Below are 27,185 nucleotides of genomic sequence, written 5' to 3'. Positions count from 1 at the left end.
CTCCCCTACAGACGCATTAAGCCTCAGGTTACCAGAGCGATGTGATTCACAACTTAGTTTCCAGTCCTGAACAGGGCGGGGGCGGGGGGCGCTGATCTGGTCCTGAAGGATTTACCCACCTCCTGTTAGCAGTAAAGGGAATTACTCCCCCCGAAACCCCCAAAGTCTAGGGACAGGGCTGTCCCACAGAAACAAAACTGCTAAGCTGTTTACACAACGCCATTCAGTCCTTTGATGGTTAACTGTAGCTCGATGAGGATTTGTGGGGCCCCAACTCTCATCCCTACACCTGCCTGCGAACATCTTTTAATTATTCATCGGAGAAAACTCGGGGTAAGAAGAGCAATCCTGAAAACGTGTGTGTTCCGAGGAAGAAGGCCAACCACATCCAAGGAAATTTCCAGTCCTGTTTGATCTGAGGAAAATAATTCCAGGCACAAGGCAGATGCTGAAGAGAGACTGGAGTGCTTTTGGATGAGTTCAAAATAAACACACCCACGTACGTTATCCTCCTGGCCCTTCTGGAGCAAATTAAAAGGGTAAATGAAGTTTCATGGAATGACTGTTTGAAAAGAGAAAAAATAGGATAAAGCATCCTCAAAGTGCCCGGATGAGGCTTCCTGGCCCAGGGAGGGGGACCAGATCGGATACCCCATCTTCTGCCGCCGAGTATAACACCAGGCACGGCCCTCCATTAACAAGCCCCACCTGGGCAGCAGAAAGCTTCGGGAAGTAGCCACGGAGGAGAAAAATGTCATTTTGATACAGGAAATACAAGAAGGACGTACAGCTTTTCACTCAAGATAGATGCTCCTTCTGTCTAAAGCCCGCAATTTTGGAAAATGAAGCTGAGTTTAAAAATAAGGGCTCTGTCAGGGAAAATAAAATAGGTCCCCGTCCATCCATTAGGCTGCCTTTAATTGAAAACTGAAGTACAGTCTAACTAATTGGCAGGTACCTCTTTTATTGCTGGGACCATTCCCTCACCCCCCCCCCCCTTCTCTCCGGCGGGATCAAGAGGCTTCCATTCTGAAAGTCAGGTATGAAATGGAAAAGCAGAGAAGTAACACTTACGAAATTGACGGTGTGTATCCTGCCAGATCTTCTCTTATAAAATAGGTACAGAAAGTAGAAAAGTTAAGTTCCTCAGAACAGCAGTAGCTGCTGGAGTGTATTTTTATACACATGGTGCTTAGGTGGAAGCCATAACGTGCTAATTACAAGCAAGTTCATGTTGTTTAAAAGAGCTTTACCTTTTGCTTTGGGGACCTATTTAACTTCCAGTCTTGGCACAGTGCTGACATAATATGGCAACTTGAATTTTGAAGATCAAGAAAGAGGAGCTGTGGGTGAAATTTGAGACTATTTCTTGTTAATTTGGAATCGGAAAGGAGGGAGGCTGGGATAAATCATGAAGGTAGTGTTTCTGTCTGAATTTATGATACTGGAATTTCACTTTTGAAAATATAACTTCCTTTTTCCTTTTCCTTAAAGTGAAGGAATTTTGCTGGTGGTAATATTTGCTGAATTTAGGTTTCTATGATGACCTCCCTCTGCTTCTACACAGAATCTCCATGTGATATTTAAAAGGCAAAATAAAAAATAAAAAACAACCAAACTTGTGATGTGTTCTTTTTTAATGTTAAAGGTTGCTCATGTTTCATCACAAAGATGATTAAGATACACCCCTCCCTGCAAAGGACTCCTTGTGTTTTGAGGAAAAATGAGACGCAAAAATCCATCATTGCAGTGTTGTAGAATGAATGTTCCAACGAATATACAAGGATGGCAGGTCGGAATTCACAGGTGCCTGACTGCCCTTGGGGCCTATATCTTGGAGCATGAGTTGGTGTGAACCAAAGGATAAGGCAGGAAAAGGATTTCTGAGTTATAGGGAGCAGCGTGTGTAAAGGCACAGAGGAGCGAGAGAACACTCTAGGTTTGGGGGCCTGGATAAGCATGACCGGGGAAAGGGCATGTGCAACTTTGAGGGGCTGGCGGGCTCTACATCATTCTGTGGATTTGGGAGCATGCACTGGATCCGGTCTTAGCCTGGCGTCGCCATGGATTTTCCATAAAAGGACAGAATTCATTTTGAAAGCTGGAGCGTAAGCAGTATTTTCTCCATAAACTGCTAGCGGAAGAGCAGCGGAAGGTTGCATCCAGTAAATGCCCGTGATTTTAGTTATCTGGCTCATGAAGACTTCACTGTAAATGTCTGACTAGCTTCCCTTCTACTCATTCTTCCTCTCTGATTCCTTCCTTTTCGCTTCAGCTTCAGGATGTAAGCACATTTAAAATGAGTGAGAAAAACTCCAGCGAGAAGATCCCAGAATGGCACTGAAAATTACATTAACTTGGAAAAAGTACAACAAATGGTGGACACGATTATCTTTCTTGTCTAATTTAGGTCCTTTTTACCATCATAAAACAATGCAAATGCATCATAATCATTGGTGTCTGTGAAAGGCCTTTGAGTGATGTGATATGCAGTTGCCACGGTGATGCACATTGTCATCAGCCCGCAGTTATGACAGAGCTAAGTCCTGGCTTTGTTGGTGGCGAAATGTTGCATACCAAACTTCTAAAAGAGATTTTAAAAGTCATGCTCTTCTGCAGAGTTTAAATATATTTGAGCACGTTTTGGCTCTGTTTCCTTCTGCTTACCTTTTATTTCCCCTCTTCAGGACAGATGAGGATCGTTCATTTGGGTCCAGATGAGATTTAGTAATTAATGTGCAAAGCAGCTGGGGTCTGCGAACTTCTGGGCTGTAGCTTAGGAGCTATTTTGGTGCATTTTTTCAGTGAAATAATTGAGAATTAAAAAACTTAAAATGCATTGGCTTCTTGCCCTGTTATATTTAGAGGAATCCTGATAATAAATCGGTAACTATGGGTTTCGCCGTGGAAGGGCACAAAATAACTGGCCCAAGTAATCTAGAAAACAGATGTCTTTCGTTGGTTTAAAGTGAATTCTCAAGACCAGAATTAAAGAGAGCTATGTTGCAGCCCAGTGAAATCATGCATTTTCGTTTTTTCTTGTCTTAAGTTTTTCTTTTCTGCCATATCTCAACTCTAATTCTTGAGAACAAGGGAAGTGGTCCCCAAGAAATTGCATGTATAATATTTAACCTGCTGCACAGAAATTCTTTGGATAACAGGTTAACTTCTCAATCTCCTATTCTTCACCTTATTTCTAATTCACGCTTTATTTAGATGGCTCCCAAGTGGGCGTCAGAGGCCGCTAAGAGGTCTAAGAATGAGCGTCCGGGCCTCCTCTCGAAATTGCACCTAAATATACATATGCCATTAGGGAGGAAATGTTGTCCAATTCTGAACAAGTTCTTTGTATTCTCCCTGTTCCTTCCAGTCCCCTCCAAAGTCCCTTATGCATGTGGGAAATAAAGTCCAATAGAAGACCATAAAATATCTTCAGAGTGGTTGTGCTTTTTATTTTAATTTCTGGCTCTTGCTGGGGTCATGGAATTGCTCAGAAGCTTCCAGGGGGTCCCAGGGGACAATGTGATTATGATAGGCTTGCTTGATTCTGTCTGATCTACAGTCTTAACACTAGCGTGAAGGTCAACCCGAGACTACCAAAGACTTCACATCGTCACAAAGGAACAAGGATGGAACCCTTTGCTACAGATGGTATGCTAGAGCCAGGACTGGCTTCTGAATTTGCAAGAACCAATGCAAAATGAAAATGCTTGTCTCTTGTTCTAAAGTTTCGAAATTTCAAGACAGTCATAGCAAAGCAATAAATCATGCATGAGGTCCTCCTTCGTAATCGTGTTTACTGACAGTGTTTTCTTGCCTTAGGAAACTCTCTATCCCAAAATTGTGTGTTGAGATTACTGGCCATAAATAACCTGATGGATTAGCTGCCTCCCAATTAGGGGTTATTATAATCAGAACTATATGATAACCGGTCACGTTAATACATTATTATTGTAAACTATGTCATGTTTTGGAAATATTAAAAAAAGACATTTTTAAGCTAAATTAAAAGATATTTTATCGAATTGATGAGTTGGTTTTACTGTTGGTTTTCAGTTTATATTCCCTGGTTGCATTTCTCCCCTGGATCGTGTTCCTCTAAAGTAAAGAGCATTGTTACCCCAAAGCATTGGCTCACTGCCCTTCCTGGGACATCTAACCTCTGGAAGTTTAGACCTTGATCTCTCATGTTGTGAGTTCAGGTTCTCAGTTAAGCCCATGGGCTGCCTTTTCATTGCGATTCCCAGGGAGTTTTAATTAATTGGGGATTAAGAGGACTGAGAGCATTGGCCTCTGGGTCTAGCAGAGGTTGAGCTCTCAGGGGGTTCACCTGCCAACGTCCAGGAAAATGCCGTGATCACACTCTTCCGGAAAGCTTAGTTCCCACAGAGAGATGTTTTTGCTAAATCCGTAGCCATTGCCTTCTTTAGAGCCATCTGTCTAGGCATCTCCCAAAATAAAGGCTTGCTTTTCTAACCTAGGCAAGAGTGAGCGTGCTAAGGAAACTTCTGGTCCCAGGAAGGTGAAAGGACACAGTTGGGCATAAAACACATGTTCAGGTTCAAAGTGAAAGGACGGAAGAGACATTTTCCAAGTTAGCAGGCAACAGGCGCTGTAGAATAAAGGGCCTTATAGAAGCCACAGCTGTTAGACAGCAGAGCACTCAATCTTGACTATTGTCACTCATTCATCTTGATTAAATTCTTAACAGTGGGACCTTGTCCTGGTGGGGATTTTTGATGTTTATTTTTTGTTTAAAAAAAAGAAAAGAAAAGAAAGAAAGAACCCTAAGCCTCTATCCCATGGAAGAACTCAACTTTCTTGTTTGGAGTCTGAATCTTACCTTGTTTTCCTTTTTTGTAGCTCAGAGTGTGACCCCCTCCCTAACTGGACTTGCTCCGCATCCTTTGGGGTACATTCATACCAACCCTCCCCGCTTAGGAGGAAACCCTAGGTTTGTCATCAGAACAGTAGGCTGTTTTTCTACTTTCTCCCTCCCTCTCACCCATTGTCTTTCAATGGGGTGAAAAGGTCTTTACTTTTCTCTTTCTCCCTCCCCAATCTTGCTATTAATAACTTTTTAGACATTGTCACGCATTAGACTTCCACTCGCTCCGGAGGGTGTTTTTTGTTTGTTTAAGGCAACGTGTTTCCTGGTCTGAAAACCGTGTTTCCCAAAGTAGCCGTGATGGGATAATTCCATAGTCACCTCCTACTGGCAGCATCTTGGCTTCTGGTTGGAAATGGGAATCGCACGCAGCTCGGTGCAGGTCCGGGGTCGCACCTCACCGCGCTCCAGTCCTGTGGCCGGGGTGAAGGCTACTTGGGGTGGCCACCTGGTTACTTTTTGATTGAGATGGGATTGACATCTTTATCTTTTAATGACCAAGACGAAACAATGATTTCCCTACTTTCTTTCTCTTCTTTTGCTCTGGAAGAAGAAATTACCCTTTTGAACTTTGAATGGAATAGAAATTAACTCTGCAAAAGCCCAAGGCAAACAGATGTGCTTCCCACACTATTTTTTTTTTGGGTGAATTTCTCCTGATCCAATGCTTTCTTATGACTAATATAGTGCCAAGTAGCCTTTTTTGTAGAAGAAAAAAGGAAAATAGTTTTTACTTTTTCAGACGATCGTGACGCATCCTGCACATGTAAAACCTGGTATCAATAATTCTGACACTAAAAAGCAACTTCCACTCAAAACACCACAGTGGGAATTCTCACAAGCAACTTGATAATTCAGCATGAGTCAGCAGATTGTGATGTTACTTCAGAAATCAAGGATTCTTGGGCTGCATTTATGGCCAGATCTGAGGGCAGGCTCAGGGTTTCAGGTGTTTGTATTGATACCCAGAGCTCGCTATCTACTTTCTTATGTGTAAAATAATAGCATGATGAAATCGGGGATTCACGGCCTGGCGGAATACAATTCTGATCCTAGCTTTCTCTTGCGTGGAAGTGTAAATGCCTCTCCAGTAAATGTTTTGTGTGGTCTTCATGATCTTACGCAGTCCGAATATCAATCCAGTCTTCTACTGTGTCTTAGACTCTGTGTCTGTCTCTCTCTCCCCCTCCCTCCCGCCCTTCATCCCCCCTTCTCTGCCTCTATCTCTCCATCCCCATCATTCACATCTCTGCCAACCTGGACCACTGGCCCTTTCCTGTGCTTTCTCACCCCTGACCTTTGCTGCTCATCCATAAAAATAAAAGCCTGCCATTCAAATCCTACCCCTTCTTTAAAGCTGGGATCAAGTGCCAATTCCCCACTAAGTCCTTTGGATTCCTATGGCCTTTACTCAGTAAATATTTTTTGTGCACCTACTATGCATCCGGCACTATCCTAGGCACTTTTTCACTTTCTGCTTCTAGTAAAGTTCTTATCACACTGCTTGGTGGCATCGGCGACATTGTGTTCCCTTGACTTATCACTCCTGGTAGGTTGAGAGAGGGCAAAACTGTGCTTTATACAGTTAATCCTTGAACAAATGGGGGTTGGGGCACCAACCCACCCATGCTGTGGAAAATTTGGGTATAACTTTTAACTCCTCCAAAACTTCTAATAGCCTACTGTTAACATAAACAATCCATTAACACATATGTTTTCATGTTATATGTGTTATATATACTGTATTCTTACAATAAAATAAGCTAGAGAAAAAAAACATTAAGAATATTGTAAGGGAGAGAAAATATGTATATGGTACTGTACATAATTTTGAAAAAAATCTGTATACGTGGACCCATGCAGTTCAAAGAGTCAACTGTACATCTTAATAGGCCTAAGAGAGCCCACCGCCCCCACTCCAGGTAGTTGGCATTGAAAGAGTGAATCAGTATATGAATGAGCAAATAGAGATCGAGATGGCTTTTGAAATCATAAAGCTGTCTACTCACAAGATTCTGTATTGTTCAGAGAGTCAGGAAAGTGTTCCATCCTATTTGGGAATCTTTATTTTAAAAACATAAAGTATATTGAAAATTATTCAGAAGAAAGCTTTGAAAAAAGAGGTTTTATCAATAATCATAGATACCATTCAAGGGCACTTGCTAAGTGTTAGGCATTATGCTAACACTTCTCATGTGTTCCCTAATTGGGTACATTCTGTAATCCCATGAGGTAGGCATTTTTATTATCCTCATTTTACAGATGAGAAAAACTGAGGCTTTAGTGTGACTCACTCAACAGCACACAGGTAGTAAGTGACAAGAGTCAGAGTTTAAGACCACATATGCCCAAACTAAAGCCTAATTCTTAATCACCAGGCCAGTATCTAAACTGATAAAATTACCCTCTGTGGGAGAGGGTGGAGAATGGGATGTGTAATAATACCTGAAAACTAGAAAGTGAAACAGGCTCCGTGAATGAATTGGGGGGGGGGCCCCCCGCGGGGCAGGGAAATTACAAGAATTAGAGCAATAATTTGATAGTATTAACAGTGGGACGGTGGCCTGACTTAATATATCAGAATAAAAGGAAGTGACCTAAGCCACTTATAGTTTCTCCATGGTCTCCGATGAAGATTTGGGATTTGAGGCGAGTTCATCAAGAAAATTATGAGTTTTAGATTTGGGGGTATCGGAGAATATTTAGTTTTAAAAGAGACTATCTTTCCTTCTGATTTAGGATTGTTTATGCACTGTAGAAAGTCATGATTAATTAACAAGAGTTGTGATTAATGAACAGAGGTGACATACATCTTGAAGACCTGCTAGAATTTTTCTGGATTTACTCGGAAAAAGACGTCCCAGGCAAGTGCGAGAGTGAAATTGTGGTGTCAGCAACCCTAGACTTGGTGTCAGAAAACCAGTCCTGAAAACTTACAGCCATGAGCTTATAGGCCAGTGGTTTAAGTGTTCCAGCTTCAGTTCAGCCAGTGTATCTGCCTGAGACCCCTCACAGGGGTGGTGTGAAGACGCAGTTCCCAGATAAAGATGAAAGCTATAGGAAAGCCTTCATATAGGTATCTCTTAAGCCAGTGGTTCTCAACCTTTTTAATGCCTCAACCCTTTAATACAGTTCCTTAGGCTCTACAGCAGCGGTTCTCAATCTGTGGGTCGAGACCACTAGCAGGGTCACCTAAGACCATCGGAAAACACAGATATTTACATTACGATTCATAACAGTAGCAAAATTATAGTTATGAAGTAGCAATGAAAATAATTTTATGGTTGGGGGGTCACCACAACATGAGAAACTGTATTAAAGGGCCGTGGCATTAAAAAGGTTGAGAACCAATGTCTTAAGCCCAAGGTTAGTCCCAAGAAATTGCCATTCTGCCCACACTGGTGGAGGGCCTCTTCTTCCTTAGTCTTCCACCACCACCTCCTCCTCGGCCATTTTCTTGGTCCACAGAAACTCCCTCATTCTCAACTCTGAAGCCATTCCAACTCATCACACTCTGGTGTGATTGCACATTCGAATCCCAGAAATGTATAGCTGGAAAGGATCTTAGAAATAAGCCACCCAGCCCCTCACTTAGGAGATGAGAGCTTCGCCCCTTAGGTCCTGTGACTGCCCAAAGCCACGCAGTGATAACGAAGAGGCTGCAACCCAGCACCTTGACTTCCCCTCCAGGGCACTTCCTCTTCTGCCTCCTCCTCCCCTGTCCCCTTGTGCTGCTCCTCAAATAAGCATCAAATCCTCCCTCCTCCTATGCTTAGCTTTTCAGTCCTTTCTCCTCCAGATGTGTCCCTACCCAACTACTGGCTTCAAAAACTCATCACACTTGAACGCAGGACTGCTAAAGCCCATTTTTACATAGGACAAGTTTGGGGTTACAGTTTTTTCCCCCCCAAAGTATGAGGCTCCCAGTTTTAAGTGGGATGGATTCATGGCTTGAAATCACGTGGAATTATAGAGTGAGACACTTGTTCATTTTCTCTGAATTCTTCCAAGAGGAAGTGTCGGGTCAGTGCCGATCTGTCTCTAACAATTTGCTCAGCTCCCTTTTCAGCAAGGAGTGAGGCAGATCCAGTGTCCAGTGAGAGTGAAATAACATCTGATTATTGTTTGGCTTGACTTCCTTTTTATTTATGAGTGCCTTCTAATATTGACAGTTGGGGACTGGTTTTCCAATTAAGCTAGAGTTTAAAAGTTTCTATTTTACATTATAGAGTCAACCTAAAAAATTATTAAATTAAACTTAGGTGGCATGGGGCTATGCCCCCACCCCCACCGCCATGCACACGGATGTGTGTACACACATGTGTGCACACACATATACACATTAGGTCTTCAAAGCAGAGGTCTGAGAAGAAGCCAGTTTTGTGTAACAGTTCATAGTATCTACGAGGGAGAAGGAGAATTCATATACCGGAAACCACTTTTTGGCCTCAGAGGGCATTTCTGTTTACCCGAAACGTGTATAAAAATACCTCACAGCATATAGTTTCATCAGCAAGTATTCTAACTTGGTGGAAATGATTTACTGAAACTTAGACCTTCTCCTGAAATCCAGCCAAAAATCTGATTTGGAAAACTAAGAAGTCCTATTTAGTTTCTGCCGTCATTGTTACTGGACCACACTGACTGGGTAATTAGTGACATATAAAGTTCCTTAATTCTGTCTTCGTCTGTCAACCTTTCATCCGAGCCTCATGAGGTTGTCTCTCTCTCCTCCATGATACTCCCTAAGAATGTGCTGAACTGAACATTTAGCTTTTTTGTGTGCTTTTTAAAAATATATTTTTATTGATGTCATAGAGGAAGGGAGAGGGAGAGAGAGATAGAAACATCAATAATGAGAGAGAATCATGATCTGCTGCCTCCTGCATGCCCCACACTAGGGATCAAGCCCACAACTCGGGCATGTGTCCTGACCAGGAATTGAACCCATGACCTCCTGGTTCATAGGTCGATGCTCAACCACTGAGCCACACTGGCTGAGCAGAACATTCAGTTTTTAATAAGTGGAAGTCAGCTTTGTCCATAGCTCACTTGCTTCACACATACGGAAAAGACTGGGTCTTCTCTTGTGTCAGTGGTTTTTGGCAGGAGGGCAGTGAAGTTTTTGTAAAGTGAGTGTGTGCATCTGGCAGCCAAAAGTGTCCTGTAGATATTTTTTGCAGGAAAAGGTGTGTTTGGAGATGACCACTTTGCACAGATTCTGTGAGGGTTTCAAAGTCTTTGCAACCTGTTATTTTAGATTCTGAGCATATTTGTAGCTCTAGGGGTATAAAAATAACCTGTGTTTTCTTGGAAAATGTATGCGTCTCGGATGTGACAGGAGCAGCAACTTTAAATAAGATTTCCAGCCGTTTACAGTTGAAGCTTGCCAGTAAAAATGTTTATTTAGACATTAAAATCCTAGGGTGCCCATGTAAATATCCTAAACAATGTGTTATATGCGCGTTTTTTGCTAATGTGGTTTAGCTTTGAATGTTTTTAGTTCTGGCTCCTGGAGTGTTAATGTACTACAGGGAAAGTTGAACTCAGATGGCGAGTCTTATTTGCTGTTCACCACGTTTAGATGGTGTGTTTCTTACATTCAAGACAATTGTTCTGATGTAGGTAAAAGTCACATCACAAGTGAGAGTGTAAAACTCCTGGTTTTTAATGCTCATAGCGACGCAGAGGGTTTTGTTGGGCAATAGAAGAGAGAGAAGGCAGCAGGTATACCCTTCACTCCCTGTTCATTCATCTGTGTGTTTAACAAGCGTCACTAGATTATCTGTTGTCTGCAAAGCTGTGTGATAGAAACGGGGAGGACACATAAGGCCAGGCCCCTGTGTTCACGGAGCCAACAGCCTGCTTTATTCCATCAGCGTTTCACAAAAGTCAGGATAAACGGCTTTTGTTGTCAAAATATAATTTTCCAAGAGTTAAAAAATGGTAACTAATCCAAATATTCAGTAAGCACACATTGAAGACTTATTTAACTCATTAATGAGAGAACCAGTAAGGTGACTTAGCTGTTTTAAAGGAGGCTATGAGAAAAATATCTGGGTAGGTGGATAGGTAGGATGGACGGACTGATGGATGGATGGATGGATGGATGGATGGATGGATGGATTTATGGGTGAATGGGTGAATGGGATGAAAGGGAAAAAAATAATGCTCGATTAAGATAGCAAAATTAGATATAAAACTCATTAATGTCCTATAAGGCAATAAAAGAGTAATTTGAGGGGTTATATTTCAACCAAACAGAAATCCTTTGTACCTATCCTAGACAAATAGTATTTGTAATTTTCCAGTCTTCTACAATCTTTACACAGCCTGGGTCCAATCAATAGTAAATAGTCAAAGTTTCAATTCTCAAGAGCGTTAAATGACTCTTAGGTAAGCGTGTCAGTCAGTGCTATAGTAAATATTTTCTATATTTTTTAACAGTACTTTCTACAGTTCAGAAAATATTATGTGCCATGCAGTGTGGTAGCCACGGGCCATATGTGGCTATTGAGCATTTGAAATGTAGCCAGTGAAAATGAGGAATTGAAATTCTAATTTTATGTCATTTTCACTAAGTTTGTTGTCAGTAGTCACATGTGATTAGTAGCTATTCTATTGGGAAGGACAGCTCGAATAGGCCATTATATAGGCAGTCCTTCTTCTGTTTTGTTTTCTGGGTAATTTTTTTCCTAAACATTTTGTAAATTTAAATCATATTTTAAATATTCTAACAGGAGTTAAACGTGTAAAAGGACTCAGAGAAGAGTTCTTTGAAAAGACTTAATTCTTTCACTAATCAAATAATTTCTTTGGTAAATTTGCTGACTCTGACATTGGGTTTCTTGATAGTGGACTTCTCTGAAATCATTGGCCGACGAGGGAACCACTTATGAAGTTAGCCTATTTGGAGAGAACCCAACTCTACATTATGTTTTCCAAACAAATCAGCTTGGTATTAATTTCCTTTCGCAAGATAATAACAATCAGCTCTAGTTTTGATTAAAAGGGGCTCTCTGGTTTGCAAAAAAAAAAGAGAGAGGGAGAGAAAGAGAACTGATTATTAATATTTCTCAAGGATTTTAAGGCTTAACTGAGTTAATGTTTCTGCTGCCATCACTTCATTACTCAGAACGAGCCATCAATGCATCGATAAGGTTGGCTTTGATTCCTCGCAAAGCTCCGTGGTTTTACTTAGTTTTCTCTCGCTTTGCTTGCTTGCAGGGGTTTTTCCGCAGAAGTATTCAGAAGAACATGATTTACACTTGTCACCGAGATAAGAACTGTGTTATTAATAAAGTCACCAGGAATCGATGCCAGTACTGTCGACTTCAGAAGTGCTTTGAAGTGGGAATGTCCAAAGAATGTAAGTGGAGTCTCAAAATTTTTTTTCCCTCTTTGCCTTATCTATAAATATAAGTTGCCCCTCTTCCAAAATCCAGTCGTGGGGGACGTCAGCATGTGGAATTCAGATGTGACACTAATGATATATTGCCAAGGGCAGGTGTAAACAGAGATGGCATGAAAATAGAATAACTGTGGGGATTTTTTCAGATAAAACTGGAGTGGCAGTTGGTGAAAAGATAGGAGTTGGGTGTCGTGGGTGGCAGATTTGTAGTCCAGAGCAGTTACTCGTATGTGTTTCGGAGCCACTAGTATCTTGGACGTACCACATAGCCACTCAGAGACTTCATTGTCCCATCTTGACAATGGGATACAGGTTGGCTTGTATTGGTGAGAATGAAGGGAGACCAGAGGCATGAGTATTGACAGTAGTGATCATTTGCCCTAATTTTTTAGAGGGAAGAAAGCGTAAAACTTTTGTTGTGGAAGAAAGGGAAACATTTGGCACATTGGCATTTTTCCAAACTTGATTTAGGAAAAATTTGATTTTTTTCCTCCCACCCACCTTCTCTTCCAAACAATTATATACTTAATTAATGCAAAAAAAAAGAAGAAGAACATTTTAGTAGATTAGAAATTAGTGGTCCATAAACATCAGATCATAGGGGTTTGTAATAGATGTGCTTTGATACAGGCAGAGTACAAAGTACCTTCATTCTCTCTTTGGTGCTTTCAAATCTAGGGAATAAGAAATTGACAGGCAAATGGCTTGGTTTAGGCAGGCCCAAGGAAGATGTTGGGATGTGTGCCGGTGAGGCACTTAATGGGATTGCTGTTGTTTCATTCATCCCATCACTTGGGGATTTGGCGAAGGCAGAACTGTGAATGGGGCACTGGGCTAGGTGCTGTGAGGGGACTCTGGAGATGCCTGAGACATGACCACTGCCCCCTAAGAGCGTGGGACCAAAGGCCAGGCATCTTAGCCACAATCCCATGGTGGGGTTTGAAGACTTACATTATAGGCTCTTTGGTTTTGGAACATGGAAATGCAGCCATGGAGGAGGAGGCTGACTGGGGAGGGAAAGTTCCAGGCAGCATGGCTCTGATGGGCTCTCTGCGGGGAGCCACTACTTGGGGATGTTTCTTGGTACCCTGCCCAGCATCCTAACTGTGACGAGGGTTTATTCAATTCACTTTTCTACGTCTTGCATTTCTACACTTCAGGGAAAACTCCAGGGTTGGGACTAACTCGGTTGACTCAAGCCTATTTACACCTTCTGTGTCCCAGCCAGTCACTGGTTCATGGTGTGAACATGTCACCTCGTCCCATCCAATGGGAATGAATTCAAGATTCATGCTCATGATCCATGCAAGAAATAAAGGATGAATTAGATTTCATCAAAATTAAAAATGTCCACTCTCCAGAGGACACTGTGAAATTCATGAAAAAATAAGCCAACAGACTAGGAGAAAACCTTTACAAATATCTGATAAAGGACTTGAAAGTAGAAACATATAAAAACTCAATAATAAGACAGCAAATAGCTCAATTACAAAAAAATAGCCAGACCCCTTAAAAAGTGCCAAGATTATGTAGGGCTGAGGAACTGTCCCAAACCAAGAGAGATGTGACAACTAAAGGTAATGCATAATCCAGATTGGATCAGGGATCAGAGGTAAAATAGCTCTGGAGGACATTTTTATGCCAATTAGTGAAATTTGAATATGGACTATAAATTAGAATATAGCATTGTATCAATTTTAAGTTTCCTGACTTTGATCATTGGACTGTGGTTATATAAGAGAATGTTCTTGTTCTCAGTGTCTGCAACTAACTCTCCATGATTCAAGGAGTGTGTGTGTGTGTGTGTGTGTGTGTGTGTGTGTGTGTGTCAAGAGAAAAAGAGAGAAAATGTGACAAAATATTTAGAATTGTGAATCTGGAAGAAGGATATACAGGAATTCTTTGTACTTTTCTTGCAACTTTTCGGCAAATTTGAAATTTTATCAAAATTACAAAAACAAAAAGACTCGTGCTTAGACTATTGGGGCAGAAGAGGGGCCATCCCTTCGAATGCACATGAATAAGGAAACAAGTAGCCACAAGAAGCTGTCCTCCACCCCCTAGGGAAGTCCACTGTAGGACAAAGCAGGCACTGTGGATAGAAGAGTAGAAAGATGGAAGTCACGCCCTGAATGGCATCATTGAATTGCTAAACTAACCAACCCTGAAAACCTCTGCCTCCAGGTTATTTTGTTCTATTTGCCAAGAAGTAGCCATTAAGGCAATTGAGGTAGGAGACTTGTTTATACTTAGGGTCCTGATGAACAAGAATGGACTAGGTCATCAGACAGGAAAGCTTCCTGCATGTATCATCCGGTTTGGGAGAGTCTTTTTCCTCTGGACAGTTCTATCTCTAGATGATGGGTTAGTTGACCACATTCAGCCGGGTCCTTTTGCTCCCTCCAAACTTGAGAGCTATTGAATTACTTAAAATCAGTGAATGTGAAGATATGAAGCTAATATTCACTTAGCTCATTGAAGAGAGAGGATGCTGTTATCTGAAACAGCCAGATTATTTATAGGTGCGAGTGTGGCTCACAAGACGATCACCTAATGCTCCATTTTCGGGTCTGGCATTCTGTAGACACGGATGTCGCACTGTAGGTCTGTGGGAGAATTTCAGTGCAGGCTGGAATTATAAATGAGTAAGCCAGATGTGGACTCAAGGAAAATCAGTACTTTAGCATTTATTTTGTGTGGGCTGGAGACCCATTTCCTGCTTACATTACTTAAAACCCATATCCTGCTGCTCTGTAAAAGCTGGCAACTTGGTTAGCAATTAAAAAAAATAATAATGTTTACACCCACAGGAAAACTCTAGTTTCAACCCTCAAGGAACGTATCACCTTAATTAGATTTAAAAATATAGAAATGGGAAGAAAATGGGGTCATTATGCCCAAGTACACAAACATAAATATATTTTCTGTAGAAGGAAATTGAAGGGAAAGAAATAAACACTTGGAATATAGATACGGAGGCTCTAATAGAATATTTTTTAAGTTGAAACTGAAGGAAGCAGGACAATATGAGAATCGGTAACCATTTACACCACAGTATACGTAACTGAAAGGAACCCAAGAATAATAGAGACTCATGGAATGTTAGAGCTGAAAAGGGATCTCAGAGATTGATTTTCACTCACCTCTCTCATTTGACATACAAGTACACTAGGACCCAGAAAGATGAAACAGCAATCCCCAACTGGCTAAGGACAGACCAAGATTGCCGGTCACGCCTGCCACCTCTCCTTGCCAAGCTTTCTTTGCAATACCAAGATTAGCAAGATTTGCATTCAATTCTAGCCATAGGTCAGGTCACTTTGTTCATATGTGTCAGAACTCTTTGGATGCAAGTAACAGAAAATCCAGCTCAAACTGGCATAAGCTAAAAAAATAAAAATAAAAATCCGCACATGTAACTGAACGGTTCAGAGTAACACAGCTGGATCCAAGGGCTCTTGTTCCTTTCAGGGCATGGTTCCTCTTCATTTGTCACAGCTGGGTTTTGCTATGTTGGTTTCATTTCCGGGAAGATTTTCCCCAGGGCCAATAACAATAGCAGCTACCAACAGCTCCAGGCCTGTAGTCTACCCAGCAACTAGAGAAAGACTCCACCTGTGCCCAGGGACCAATTGTGATTGGCCTAACTTAGGTCATGTGCCCCTCTAGGAGCACATTGCTGGGGGGTGGGGGGGAGGGCAGACTACTGTGATTGATTAGGCCAGGCCTTGATCATGTGCCAGTCCTTGGGAGACAGGATTGAGTTTGACCTCACCCAAACCACATAGGCCGGCAGTAGGGGAGGAAGTGTTCCTCAAGTGGGAAGTCAGAGAGCCGGGAGGCAAACCAGGATGGTCACACTGTGCTGTTCCCAGCATATTCTTATTCTTTACTAGAGGCCGATGCATGAAGATTCTTGCAAGAATGGGCCTTCCTTCCCCTGGCTTCTGGCACTGCCTTCGCTCCAGCCCAGAGCCACCTTTCCACCTTCCCTGAGGCCCAGAGCAGCTGGGGCGATGTGGAACACTTGCATCATCGCCATGGTCATGATGCGGAACACTTGCATCATTGCCATGGTGATGATGCAAGCTTCCTGCCCCCAGCCACTTGGCGCCTGCATATGCAAATTAACCTGCCATCTTTGTTGGGTTAATTTGCATACTCACTCCTGATTGGCTGGTGGGTGTCATGAAGGTATAGTCAGTTTGCATCTTTCTCTTTTATTAGTGTAGATGCTGGTGGCAGTGGGAGAGAAAAAGGGAAGGGAAGGAGGGAGGGGGGGACCAAAAGAAAGAAACCTAAGAATCATATTATAGTAATCGCTAACATAAGGTGTTTCCTGCGTGCCAGGCACTGGCTTAACCTCTTTAAATACTTTATCCCATTTGACCTTCACAACAACCTATGAGATATGTTAGCTAAAATCCTTCTCTTGCTTCCTCCTCTTTTCTTGGCAGATGAGGAGGCTGAGGCACAGAGAGGTTAATTAACTTACTCAAGGTAACACAGTAAGGGGATTTGGACCAAGGTAGTAATATGCACTGCATGCTATAAAAATTCGCTTTTAAAATTCTGAGTTGTCTTTGCAACGCCACTTTATTCAAGGGGTTAATAGAACAGTAATCACACTCCTTGCTCTATCTTAGAGATCTTTCCCCTGGAGAATTATGTGTAAATTTAACTTTTATAGATCAAATTTGGTTTTAAATGTATAGGGGGATTTTATTAGTAAAAGAAATCCTTTCGTGTGGCCCATCAGAATAGCATGAATATTTTTTAATTCTTCTGTGAATGCTGGTTGGTATAACTTATATTTTCTAAGGGGTTTGTAAGGTTATGGGGAGCCTTTTTCCAGAGGAACAGCTATTTGTCAGACCATGGAATTTGAAAGCGGTAACAGCAAGTGGAAAAAAAAAATCGATTTTCAGCAGCATTCTAAAAGTGGTACAAAAATTTATGAAGAACTTGGGAAGGAGGCAAAGGAAGCAGAATGACTCAATGGTGAGTGATGAGCTTCTGCTGGCGGGGTGGGAGGCTTAGACCACTGTCAGCACAGGCAAGTCTGAGGCTCAGCCCTAAAATAAAGAGGAGAAATAAAAAAAAAAAAAAAGAAACAATAGATGAATGACAGAATTTGGGATTGTGAACGAGATGTCTGGACAAGCTTATGATGCAGATAAACAGCTCATTGCCCATGATGGGGAAGGGGAAGAGAAAGGTTTAGGACGATGCCGCTTAGAGACTGTAGGAGTGTCGTGAGTCCGACAGAGGCATTTGAGTCGGTGACAGAAATGCTAATGCGCCTTTAAGCCAGGGCTCAGCAAGTGCTTTTTAAAAGGGCCTCAATAGAAAATATGTTTGGCTTTGTGGGCCCTATGATCTCTCTCAATCACTCAACTCTGATGTAACACAAAAGTAGACACAGGAAATATATCACAAAGTGGTGTGGTTGTATTCCAATAAAACTTTATTTACAAAAGCAGGTGAAGGCCTGGGTTTAGCCCGAAGGCTATAGTTGGCCTACTTTTGCACCTAATGGCCAGGTAAGCCACTTATGGCTGCTCTGTGACCTCATCTCCAGCTCCCACTCCCATCCACTCATCTCCTACCAATAGACACCCCAGTTCCCAGTCCCCCGGGACCATGCTCACTCACAGGCCTCATACTTTTTTTTAAAATATATTTTATTGATTTTTCACAGAGAGGAAGGAAGAGGGATAGAGAGCTAGAAACATCGATGAGAGAGAGACATCGACCAGCTGCCTCCTGCACACCCCCCACCGGGGGATGTGCCCGCAACCAATGTACATGCCTTGACCGGAATCGAACCTGGGACCTTCCAGTCCGCAGACCGACGCTCTATCCACTGAGCCAAACCGGTTTCGGCAGGCCTCATACTTTTAGTGTGGCTCCCCTACTCCCGCCCCAGGTGGTTTGGGTGAGGTCAAGCTCAGTGCTGTCTCCCAGGCACTGGCACATGATCCAGGCCCATATTTTTGCAGAGGCTATTCCCTGGCATTGGGCCTCCACCTCCTCCTCCTTCAGCTGAGCCCCAGGAACCTGCTGAAATGTCACCTCCTCTTTGAAGCCTCCATTGGACCCCACACTCCAGGCAGAGTTATTCATTCTTCCCCATGTCCCTGTAGTGCAATGAACACACCTCCATGAGCTGCAAACTCTATTACAATGTGATTCTTCACACACCAGGGAGGCTCCCTGGCTTGATTATAAACCCCTAAAAGGCAAGCCTCAAGTCTTCCTCATGCTGTAGCCCCAGTTAGCGCGATGCTTTGCTCAGTGATGTGAGATTGGTCAGGTGGTTAAATGTGGCCGTTTGAAAAGACGACCAAATCCAGCATCTCCCTGGCTTTAGTTTCTGAAAAGCTGTCAGACACAGAACAAGTCTGGGTTTGTGTGTCTGTTCAGCCCTCAGCCATTGCTTCTTTGATCCGGGTCCAGAACAAGTAATTCAGCTTCTTTGGGTTTGTGTTTTCTACCAGGAGAAGAGGAACATCAGGTTTGACGAAAAGCCCAGGCGTGATGTGAGAATCGATGCTTTTAATCCTGTTTAGACAACAGTGTTTCTACAGTCTGCCTCCTCTTGCCAGTTCCCTCCCCTAGAAGACATTAGATCCTCCAGTGTGTTTGCTATTGAAAATGGTTGCATGGAGCAGGCTTTTTATATAACTGTGTGTGGCAAAAACCCAGTTAAGGTGGACAGGTGCCCAGCCGGAGTGGCTCCGTGATTGAGTGTTGACCTATGAACCAGGAGGTCACGGTTCGATTCCCGGTCAGGGCACATGCCCGGGATGTGGGCTCGATCCCCAGTGTGGGGCATGCAGAAGGCAGCCGATCCGTGATTCTCTGCCATCATTGATGTTTCTGTCTCTCTCCCTCTCCCTTCTCTCTGAAATCAATGGTGTGTTGTTTTTTTACAGATGGACAATTGATTATGGACAAATGGTGGGGTTTAGGGCTCACCCACTTTTGTTAAACCTTGGCTATCAAGTGGCTCATTGACAAAAGGAGAGGATCCAGGGATGGGGTAGACTTTGGGGTCAGGAAGCCAACAGAACAAATGGAAGATAAGAATTAGGCCAGACTCAAGACTTGTGTGCTGTTGATGAAGGGAAAGTAGTGGACCCTGCCTGCTTCCGGCGTGTGACCAGTTCCCATGGTCCTCTGCCCTTCCGACGGGGCGCCCCCCACCCCGTGTCTATAACAGAGGTGCTAGGCAAGGTATCATGGCTGCCACCCCCAGTCGATTTCTTTTCTTTCTGAAAACCTCCGGCCATTCATTCAGCTCTCTGAACTTACATGTGTGGTGTGTGGCCCGTGCCTTTGAGAGGTGGGCACAGCCTGTCTTTGATTTGGTGTGAGAATGCTGTGTGGTGTTTACTTCCCAGCATTTTTCGCTGTGACAGTTTCATAAGTGTGTTTGTGGAATAGAGCAATTGAATAATCTCTGAATTGAAGAGTCCCTAAGCACTCATTGACACCTTCTCATTTGGGGCGTATTGAGCTTAAAAATCGCTTTTTGTAAAGTCTCTAAATTCCGATTTATACTTTAGACGGCAACGTCCCCACGGGTCGATTGCATGGGATGAATGTGCTCAGTCCGGATGCTGAGATACTTCCACGGGAGGTTTCTGTTGGTTCTGCGCTTCTCTCACTTCCCCTTCAGTGTTAAACTTACATTACAACAAACCTTTTGGATTAAAGGCACTTAACCTCAGTTAAAATCACTTTTGTTGGGTGCGCAAATTATATTGATGTGCGCATTGGTTCTCCGGCTGGATTTTACTGGCTTAATAATGAGGAAATTCATATTGTAGGTTGCCCTGTGTACTTGGGAAATTACATAAAAATCATCATCAGGGCACTTAATGTCTTTCTAATTTTAGTTTATTTCTTCATTTGTTCCCTAGTTACATCCCAGCCTGTGACTGCGTTTCCAAGATTCACTGTGTTCATTGCCTTCTGCTCACCAGAGAGGCAGCTTTAACCCCTACCCCCCCCCCCGCCTTCTCCTTTCCCTAATGCCCCCCCCCCAAAAGTCAATGAAAGGCTAGAAACTTTATATTTTTATTTTTTTAAATGTCATTGGAGCTTGGAACTAAAAATCTGCTGCCCCTTCCCCCTGGCCAAATGTGAATGCTTTCCTGCATCTGCCCAGGAGATTAGAAAACACACACACACATTCCATTTGGGCACCGGCAGCCCAGTGATGTCACTGCCACTGTGGGACTTGAAGCCCATTAACACCCAGACTGCAAAGGAAGTATTAAAATTCCTTCAGCTTTACTAACGCATTGCTCCCCGCCGCCTGTGTCCCTGAAACGGGATGCTCGGCACATTCTCACCTTAGAAAAAGGAGAAGTTTCCATTACACAATGGGACAGAGCAGAGGGGGGAACAGAGGGCTTTGGGGTTAGCCTGGGCTGGGTTCAAATCCAACCCTGCCCTCTAGCTGTCTCACCTCAGGCAAGATGTGTCATTTTGCTTCAGGTGGAGCGAGCTAACCTACAACTTGAGGCTTATCATGGAAATCTTGCGGGATTGTGTTGTGCATTGGATTTCATGAGGATAATGCATTTAGCACCAGGCTTGGCACACAGTAGGTGCTAAATAAATGATAGCTGTTCTCTCGGGTTCTTCCTCTAGTGGGGACACAGGCTCTGTCCTCTGCTCTCATTGCTGCAGCTACAGCTACATTTTCGTTGTTGTTGGTTTGGGGTTTTTTGTTGTTGTTTTTAATGTCAGCCTCAGTCCCCTTTCAGGAGAAAAGTGACGTGTGGAGGCCCGATTTGTTCTGAATGGTTTATAACGCCACAGGGTAGGTGTACAGCCCCGATATTAAGTCACAGCATTAAAAATAAAGCTTGAAGGCATCCTTTCCAAAATAAATAGTCACCTTCCTCGCCCACTGAAAACTGGGAGGCAGATGGTTCATTTGCCCGGAGATGCTGAAACGTGTGTAATCAGAGAGCGGGGACAGGATCCTGGTATCATGGAACCCAATGCCATGGGGAAAACCGAACTGGGGTGTTAGAAAGGACGCCTGGCCTCCTTCCTGCATCTGTTAGCTCAAAGTGAGGCCAGTGGGGTCTCCTGGGCAGTGCCAAGCCCTCACCGAATCGCCAAGAAGGCAGAGTCCCCCTCCCTCCCAGCATCCTCCTTTGTCACCCATTTGGGAGGAAGGCTGGGGATGACATTGGCGATAATAGGATAGCTGATGGTCACCAAGTGTTTTACCAACATCTCCGCCTGCCAAGACCGCAGGTCATCCGATGTGGCAGGGAGGGCAGGCACAGTATTATGATCCTCGGTGTCCTGAGATTCAGGCCACGAGACCTGCCTGAAGTCGCACTGCTGGCTTAGACCTCTGGGTCCTGCCTAACTCCAGTCCCCGGTATTGACAAGCAGAGTTCTTGTGTGCTTTCGGTGCTGAAAACGTTTCGGTATCTTCACCCATCTTTGCTCCCAAATCACATAGTCTATCGTTTACATACATGATTTGATTTGATATATGTACTAGTTTAAGGCAGTATTTCCCCAAGTGCAAACTCGGCATACAGTGATATGGAACATAATCTCAGGGAGTGTTGAATTTTAGCACGGACTGATATCAAATCATGTAGTGATAAAGTCATTCCCTTTTCAGTACTCAGTCTTTTTATTACCAGTGAGAAAATCTCAGTTTGATGCCAGAGCAGCCTTAATTAATAGCTCTTGAATCTTTGCTAATCCCCCTTTTCCACAGAGAGAGAACAGACAACCATACCTAGTCAACACTCAATTGTATTTATTTCAGAGATGGCACAAGCTGTTTCTCCAGGGGCCGGGCAGTATGTATTCTAGGCGTGGCAGGCCATTCGGTGTTGGTTGCAACTAGTTGATTCTATCTGCTATTGCATCATGAAAGCTTCGTGAATGAATAAGGCTTTGTTCCAATAAAACTTTATTTACAAAAACAGGCAGTCGACATGAAAACCCTGTTAGTTTTTACCCTCCTCTTTATGGATAGTAATACAATTTTTTATAGTAGTAATATAAAATCCTTTAAATTTTATTTAAGGGGAAAAAATCAATTTAGACAGAAACCGTAAGAGCATCGTGGCCTGTGAGTCTGTGAAAATGGTGAAGGTAGTCCTGGAAGAATGGAAGTTTGAAAAAAAATCTGTTTTTATATGTTAGCTGGTCATGTGCTCTTGTATCTTAACAGGAATAGGGCAGAATCTGGGCGGGAGGGGGTGGGTGTCTCAGCCCCCTCAGCGCTCTCGGTTCCTCAGTTGTGGTCGGGATCCCACTGACCTGCCCCTCAGCCCTTCCCCCATCCTGAGCTGTATACGACGGGAGAATGGGCAGCTGGGTCTTGCTTTTCTTGGCTCCTCAGGGGTCAGTCCTGTCCTGGTACAATGAAGGGTCCATGAATGGGTGGAACTGTCAGTATGGGATTCAGGTATTTAGTGAACTGATGGGGGGAATATGAGGAACCAGGGGACCTTCAGTTGCACTGTTTACTCCCCTTCTGAAGACTAACAAGGGAGTGTTGTGGCTTAAAACGCCGACTTGAGGGGGCATCTTGGATTTGAATCCAGCCCACCCCTTAGCTCTGTGTGATCTTGGGCAGGTTATCGAGCATCTCTGTGCCTCTGGTTCCTTCTCTAATAATAGTCTACCTCATCCGGCTACTGGGGGGAATCAATGAATGAATTAAACTAAAGACATTTCTTAGCTAAGTGTTAGGTCTTGTTACTCTTCTTCTCTGACAATGACCCCATCTGGTCTCCTAGGAATGACTGACTTGATTATCGATATGGCCTTAGTGACTACAGTGCAGCTAATGCTCCTTCTGGCCTCATGGTCCATTTACTCAAAACAAGAGGTGCCGTCAGTTTTGACAGTTGTCTTTGGGGGTCTCAGATGCAACACCCACAAAGCAAGGTATCAGCTCAGAGCCAGTCCTGTATGGGGGATTCATAGCCCTTCATCCCTTACAGAATCAGCTCCAAGCATATCAGTGTGGGCAGAGCCCTGCACAGCTGGCTCAGCCTGCCCCAGCCTACCCAGGATCCTGTCAGCGCCCCAAAATGCCCTACAGACCAGCCACCAACTAGCACTCGGCATGCCCATTGCATTGTGTGGCCTCAGGGTGTGCATGCTGTTCTCTCTACCTGTGATGCACATCCCCATCTCACTCCTAAACACACAAACACACTCTCTAACAACAGGGAGCGGGTGTGCATTACTCTCACTCTCTACAGTGTGACATGGCAGTGGCACCTCTGTTGCCACTAACTGTTGGGTGACTTTGAAAGTCAAACTTGTTTTTGAGTCCAGGAGGTAGAGATGTAAGTAGATGTTTGTGTGTGTGTGTGTGTGTGTGTGTGTGTGAGAGAGAGAGAGAGAGAGTGAGAGAGAGGGGGGGGGGGACATATACAAGTGTTCTCTGAACTGGTTGTGAGCATCTTAAGGGCAGGTATAGTCTCAGTCTATTCTTATTTGGTTCCTCAACTGAAGTCCAATACCTTGTACTTCATAGAAATTTCTGGAATGGATTGGAAACACAATATTTGAGGAATAGAAATTCTAAATCAGGAACTTCTATTTGATCTTTCTAAGAGTTAGAGACTTGAATTATGTCCCATTGGTATAATGAGTCTGTTTTTGTCTTTTCCACCCTGCCTCCTTCCTAATTTGCACCATATGAATACTAGCATATTACCCCTTTGATGACATGAAGTCTTGACCTTGTTTGTTCCATGGTGGCCGTGAGCAGAGGGAGCTTGCCAATAGGTCCTAATAGAGAAGATCCGCTTTCTCTCAAAGCTGTGCACACCTTACACCATAGTTCATCAAATCCAGAATTTGTTAGGCGCACTATCAGTTTATGTACCACTAACAAGCAAGCAGCAGCAATTAAACTGAGACACCCTGAAGGTTGTAAGACAGGTGGCAATTTCAGAGCAGGAGAGAGAGAGAGAGAGAGAGAGAGAGAGAGAGAGAGAGAGAGAGAGAGAGAGAGAGAGAAACCAAATATCAGCCGAGTAAGAAAAGGAAGCATCTCACATTCTAGGCTGGAGATATCCTATGTTTTCATCTTGAGCTATTTTTTCATTCTGCTTGAAATAGACATTGATAAAACCTCAGTGCCCAAAGTCAATCCCCGGCACAGAGAGTTGGCTGAATAAATATGCAAGTGCTTCTAAAAGAGCTCGTCGAGAGCCCTTTGTTTGGAAACAAATGTCCCCATGAAAATAGCAACCCGAAGTTCTGTCGCAGCTCCCTGTGTTCCGGGGCGATGAACATGGCCCTTTAAGTACCTTCTCCCAGTGACAGCAATTCTCTGGAGGGTGGCTCCCTAAATTGCTCAATAAATCCATGCATGGAGTACGGTCAGGAATTTGCTCTTCTTGGAGTGGTGTTGAGCACTTAAACCCGTGTCCTCTCCCTCTGCCCTCACAAAATAGTAACTATCACAGTTATTCCTCTCATCCTTCTCTCTTTAAAACTGGGCAACAAAGTTTTTTGGTCAGTTCTCCGATGAGCTAGATTAATGGAGACAGGCATCATTTTAGGACTGGGACCAAGTAGAGTGAATACCCTGTTTCCCCAAGAGAAAGAATGTTGTCCCAAAGACACACTTAGTTGTTCCAACATCTCATTGCATCAACATAAACTATCCCTGTGATTTTTTTTAAATTTCTGATTGCTTTGTTTTCCAAATGATTTTATGACAAAATGCTATTTTGATGTTGGAGAAAGCAAACCTCACCCCCCCCCCCCAGTTTGTTTTTGCTTCTGGGGGCGCATTTGATAACATCACTTGGTCAGGCCTATAAAACAGTATTTTGATTCAGCGACATTGTTTAAATATTAAAATAGAACTAAGGGATTTCACTGGGGTTTCAAAATGGACCCCCTTAGAGGCCAGTCATGACAGGCCCTTCCAAAGGGAAAGATAGAAGTTGCTTCTAGTAAACTCTGTCGACTCGGGGTTTAATGAGGACAGGAAGGGAATCAGCGCAAAATGTAATGAGTGAAGGATTCCCACTTTGCGTGCCGAAAGCGTCCGGACAAAATGCTTGAGCAATTGTCAACGGAAGGGAAACTTGGCTGGGGTGCCCTTGGACTTTGAGCTCTCAGAAATGTAAAAATTTGCAGGCTCAGCCCTGGCTGGTGTGGCCAGGTTGAGCGTTGGCCCATGCACCAAAAGGTTGGTAGTTCGATTCCCAGTCAGGACACATGCCCAGACTGTGGGATGGGTCCCCAGTAGGGGGTGTGCAGGAGGCAGCCAGTCGATGTTTCTCTCTCTCATGGATGTTTCTCTCTCTTCCTCTTCCTTCCTCTCTAAAAATCAACAAAATGTAAATATAAATGCAGGCTCAGAAGGTACCCACACCCCCCCATAAATGGATGCAGCCCAGTGACCTATTTCAGGAAGGGAGACATCAGGACTTTCCTGCTGGGTCCCTGGGCTGTGCAGTCCCTGGGAGATGGCTTCCCCCACGTTCCCCAGGGTGATGATGGTTTCCAGCTCTGACAGTGCAAAGCCCCGTTTCCCCAAAGAGTGCCTTGTGCCTGGCTCTGTGTTCCTGAATAATAACCATGTCCATCAGATTCAAGTGCGGTGCTGACAGTGAACACTGGCAATCCCCAGTGAAGCAGCTAGAACTCATACATGGACGGTGGAAGTATAAATGGGGCCAAAGTTTGGAAAACTGTGGGGCGATAACTCCTACAGCTAAATGTACCCATGTGGCTCAGTAATTCCCTCCTGGGGACATCCTCAAGAGGAGTGAGCACATCGGCCCACCCGAAGACATAGACAAGAATGTTCACAGCAGCTCTATTCCTCATCGCCCAAAGCTGGAAGCAACCCATATGTCATCAACAGTAAAATGTGTAAATCATTGTGACAAATTCAAATAACGGGATGTGCATAGCAATTTTTTTAAAAAGGAACTAATTGCTGGTAAATGTGTCAGCATGGATGAATCTTAGACATAATGTTGCATAAAAGAACACAAAATAAAACAGAGCCTTCTATATATTTCAAAAGGCAAAAATAGATTGGAATTTGGAAGTAGTGTTCATAGGTGACCATTCCCTGCTGTGCTTAGAGAAATCGTGTTACCACAGATGAGAAGTATAGCATCCTCTCGTTGGAAGAATCCTCCCCTTCAACTCATTAGCATTTATTCAGGAGGTGTTTTGACCTCTCTGCCTTTGGCCTTTTCATCTGATTTGGACCTTTATCACAGGCAGCTCTGAATTCATAAGGAGCACCAGTGATGGGATGTTACCCCTGATTCACTCTGAGTTCTCTGCGCGTGGTTATGTAATACCTGTAATTGCGTCCACCTACCTAAGGAGCTTTTGCCTTCGGTGCCATGCCCTGCAAATTAATAGCCCCTGGATCCATTTACAGCACGTTGTGTTTTGGAAAACCATTTCAGCCATCAAATAATAAACAGCTTTAAAAAAAATAGAGAGAACATAAGAATTGTTATTTTTAAATGATGAATGATCAATAGTGTCAATAAATTCCTCTCAGAGCTGTAATGTAGTCAAAATATGCTTTATGAACCTGTGTAGAATCTAGTTTAATAATTAGTTGACTCTTCCTTTTTACCATAAATTTTAAAACATCACAAGATGCGTTTTCATGTTGATTCATTCATTAAAGTCAATGGGACTTTAGTAAGTGATCGAATGGAGACTGGTTTAGAGAAGTTAACAAGAAAGCTTGGTAGAATAGACAACTTTTTTTTTTAAATCCTCACCTAAGGATATGTTTATTGATTTTCTTTAAGAGGGAGATAAAGAGAGGGAGGAAGGGAGAGAGAGAGAAACAGACAGACATCAATCAGCTGCCTCCTG

At 43.3% G+C, this 27,185-nt stretch overlaps 1 protein-coding gene across 3 annotated transcripts in view; it reads left to right on the top strand.

Annotated features, from left to right (window-relative positions):
- Window positions 1-27,185, top strand: part of RARB (retinoic acid receptor beta) — a 347,507-nt gene that overhangs the window by 254,482 nt on the left and 65,840 nt on the right. For all 3 annotated transcript variants that reach the window (XM_008153628.3, XM_054729434.1, XM_008153638.3), the window contains exon 3: window positions 12,116-12,257. In XM_008153628.3, coding sequence (XP_008151850.1) covers window positions 12,116-12,257 — 142 coding nt within the window. The remainder of the gene's footprint in view (window positions 1-12,115; window positions 12,258-27,185) is intronic.

The sequence above is a fragment of the Eptesicus fuscus genome, chromosome 18, assembly GCF_027574615.1.
Source record: "Eptesicus fuscus isolate TK198812 chromosome 18, DD_ASM_mEF_20220401, whole genome shotgun sequence".
NCBI lineage: Eukaryota > Metazoa > Chordata > Mammalia > Chiroptera > Vespertilionidae > Eptesicus > Eptesicus fuscus.
Note: the sequence above shows the minus strand (reverse complement) of the source record. Positions and strands in the feature narration are given on the sequence as shown.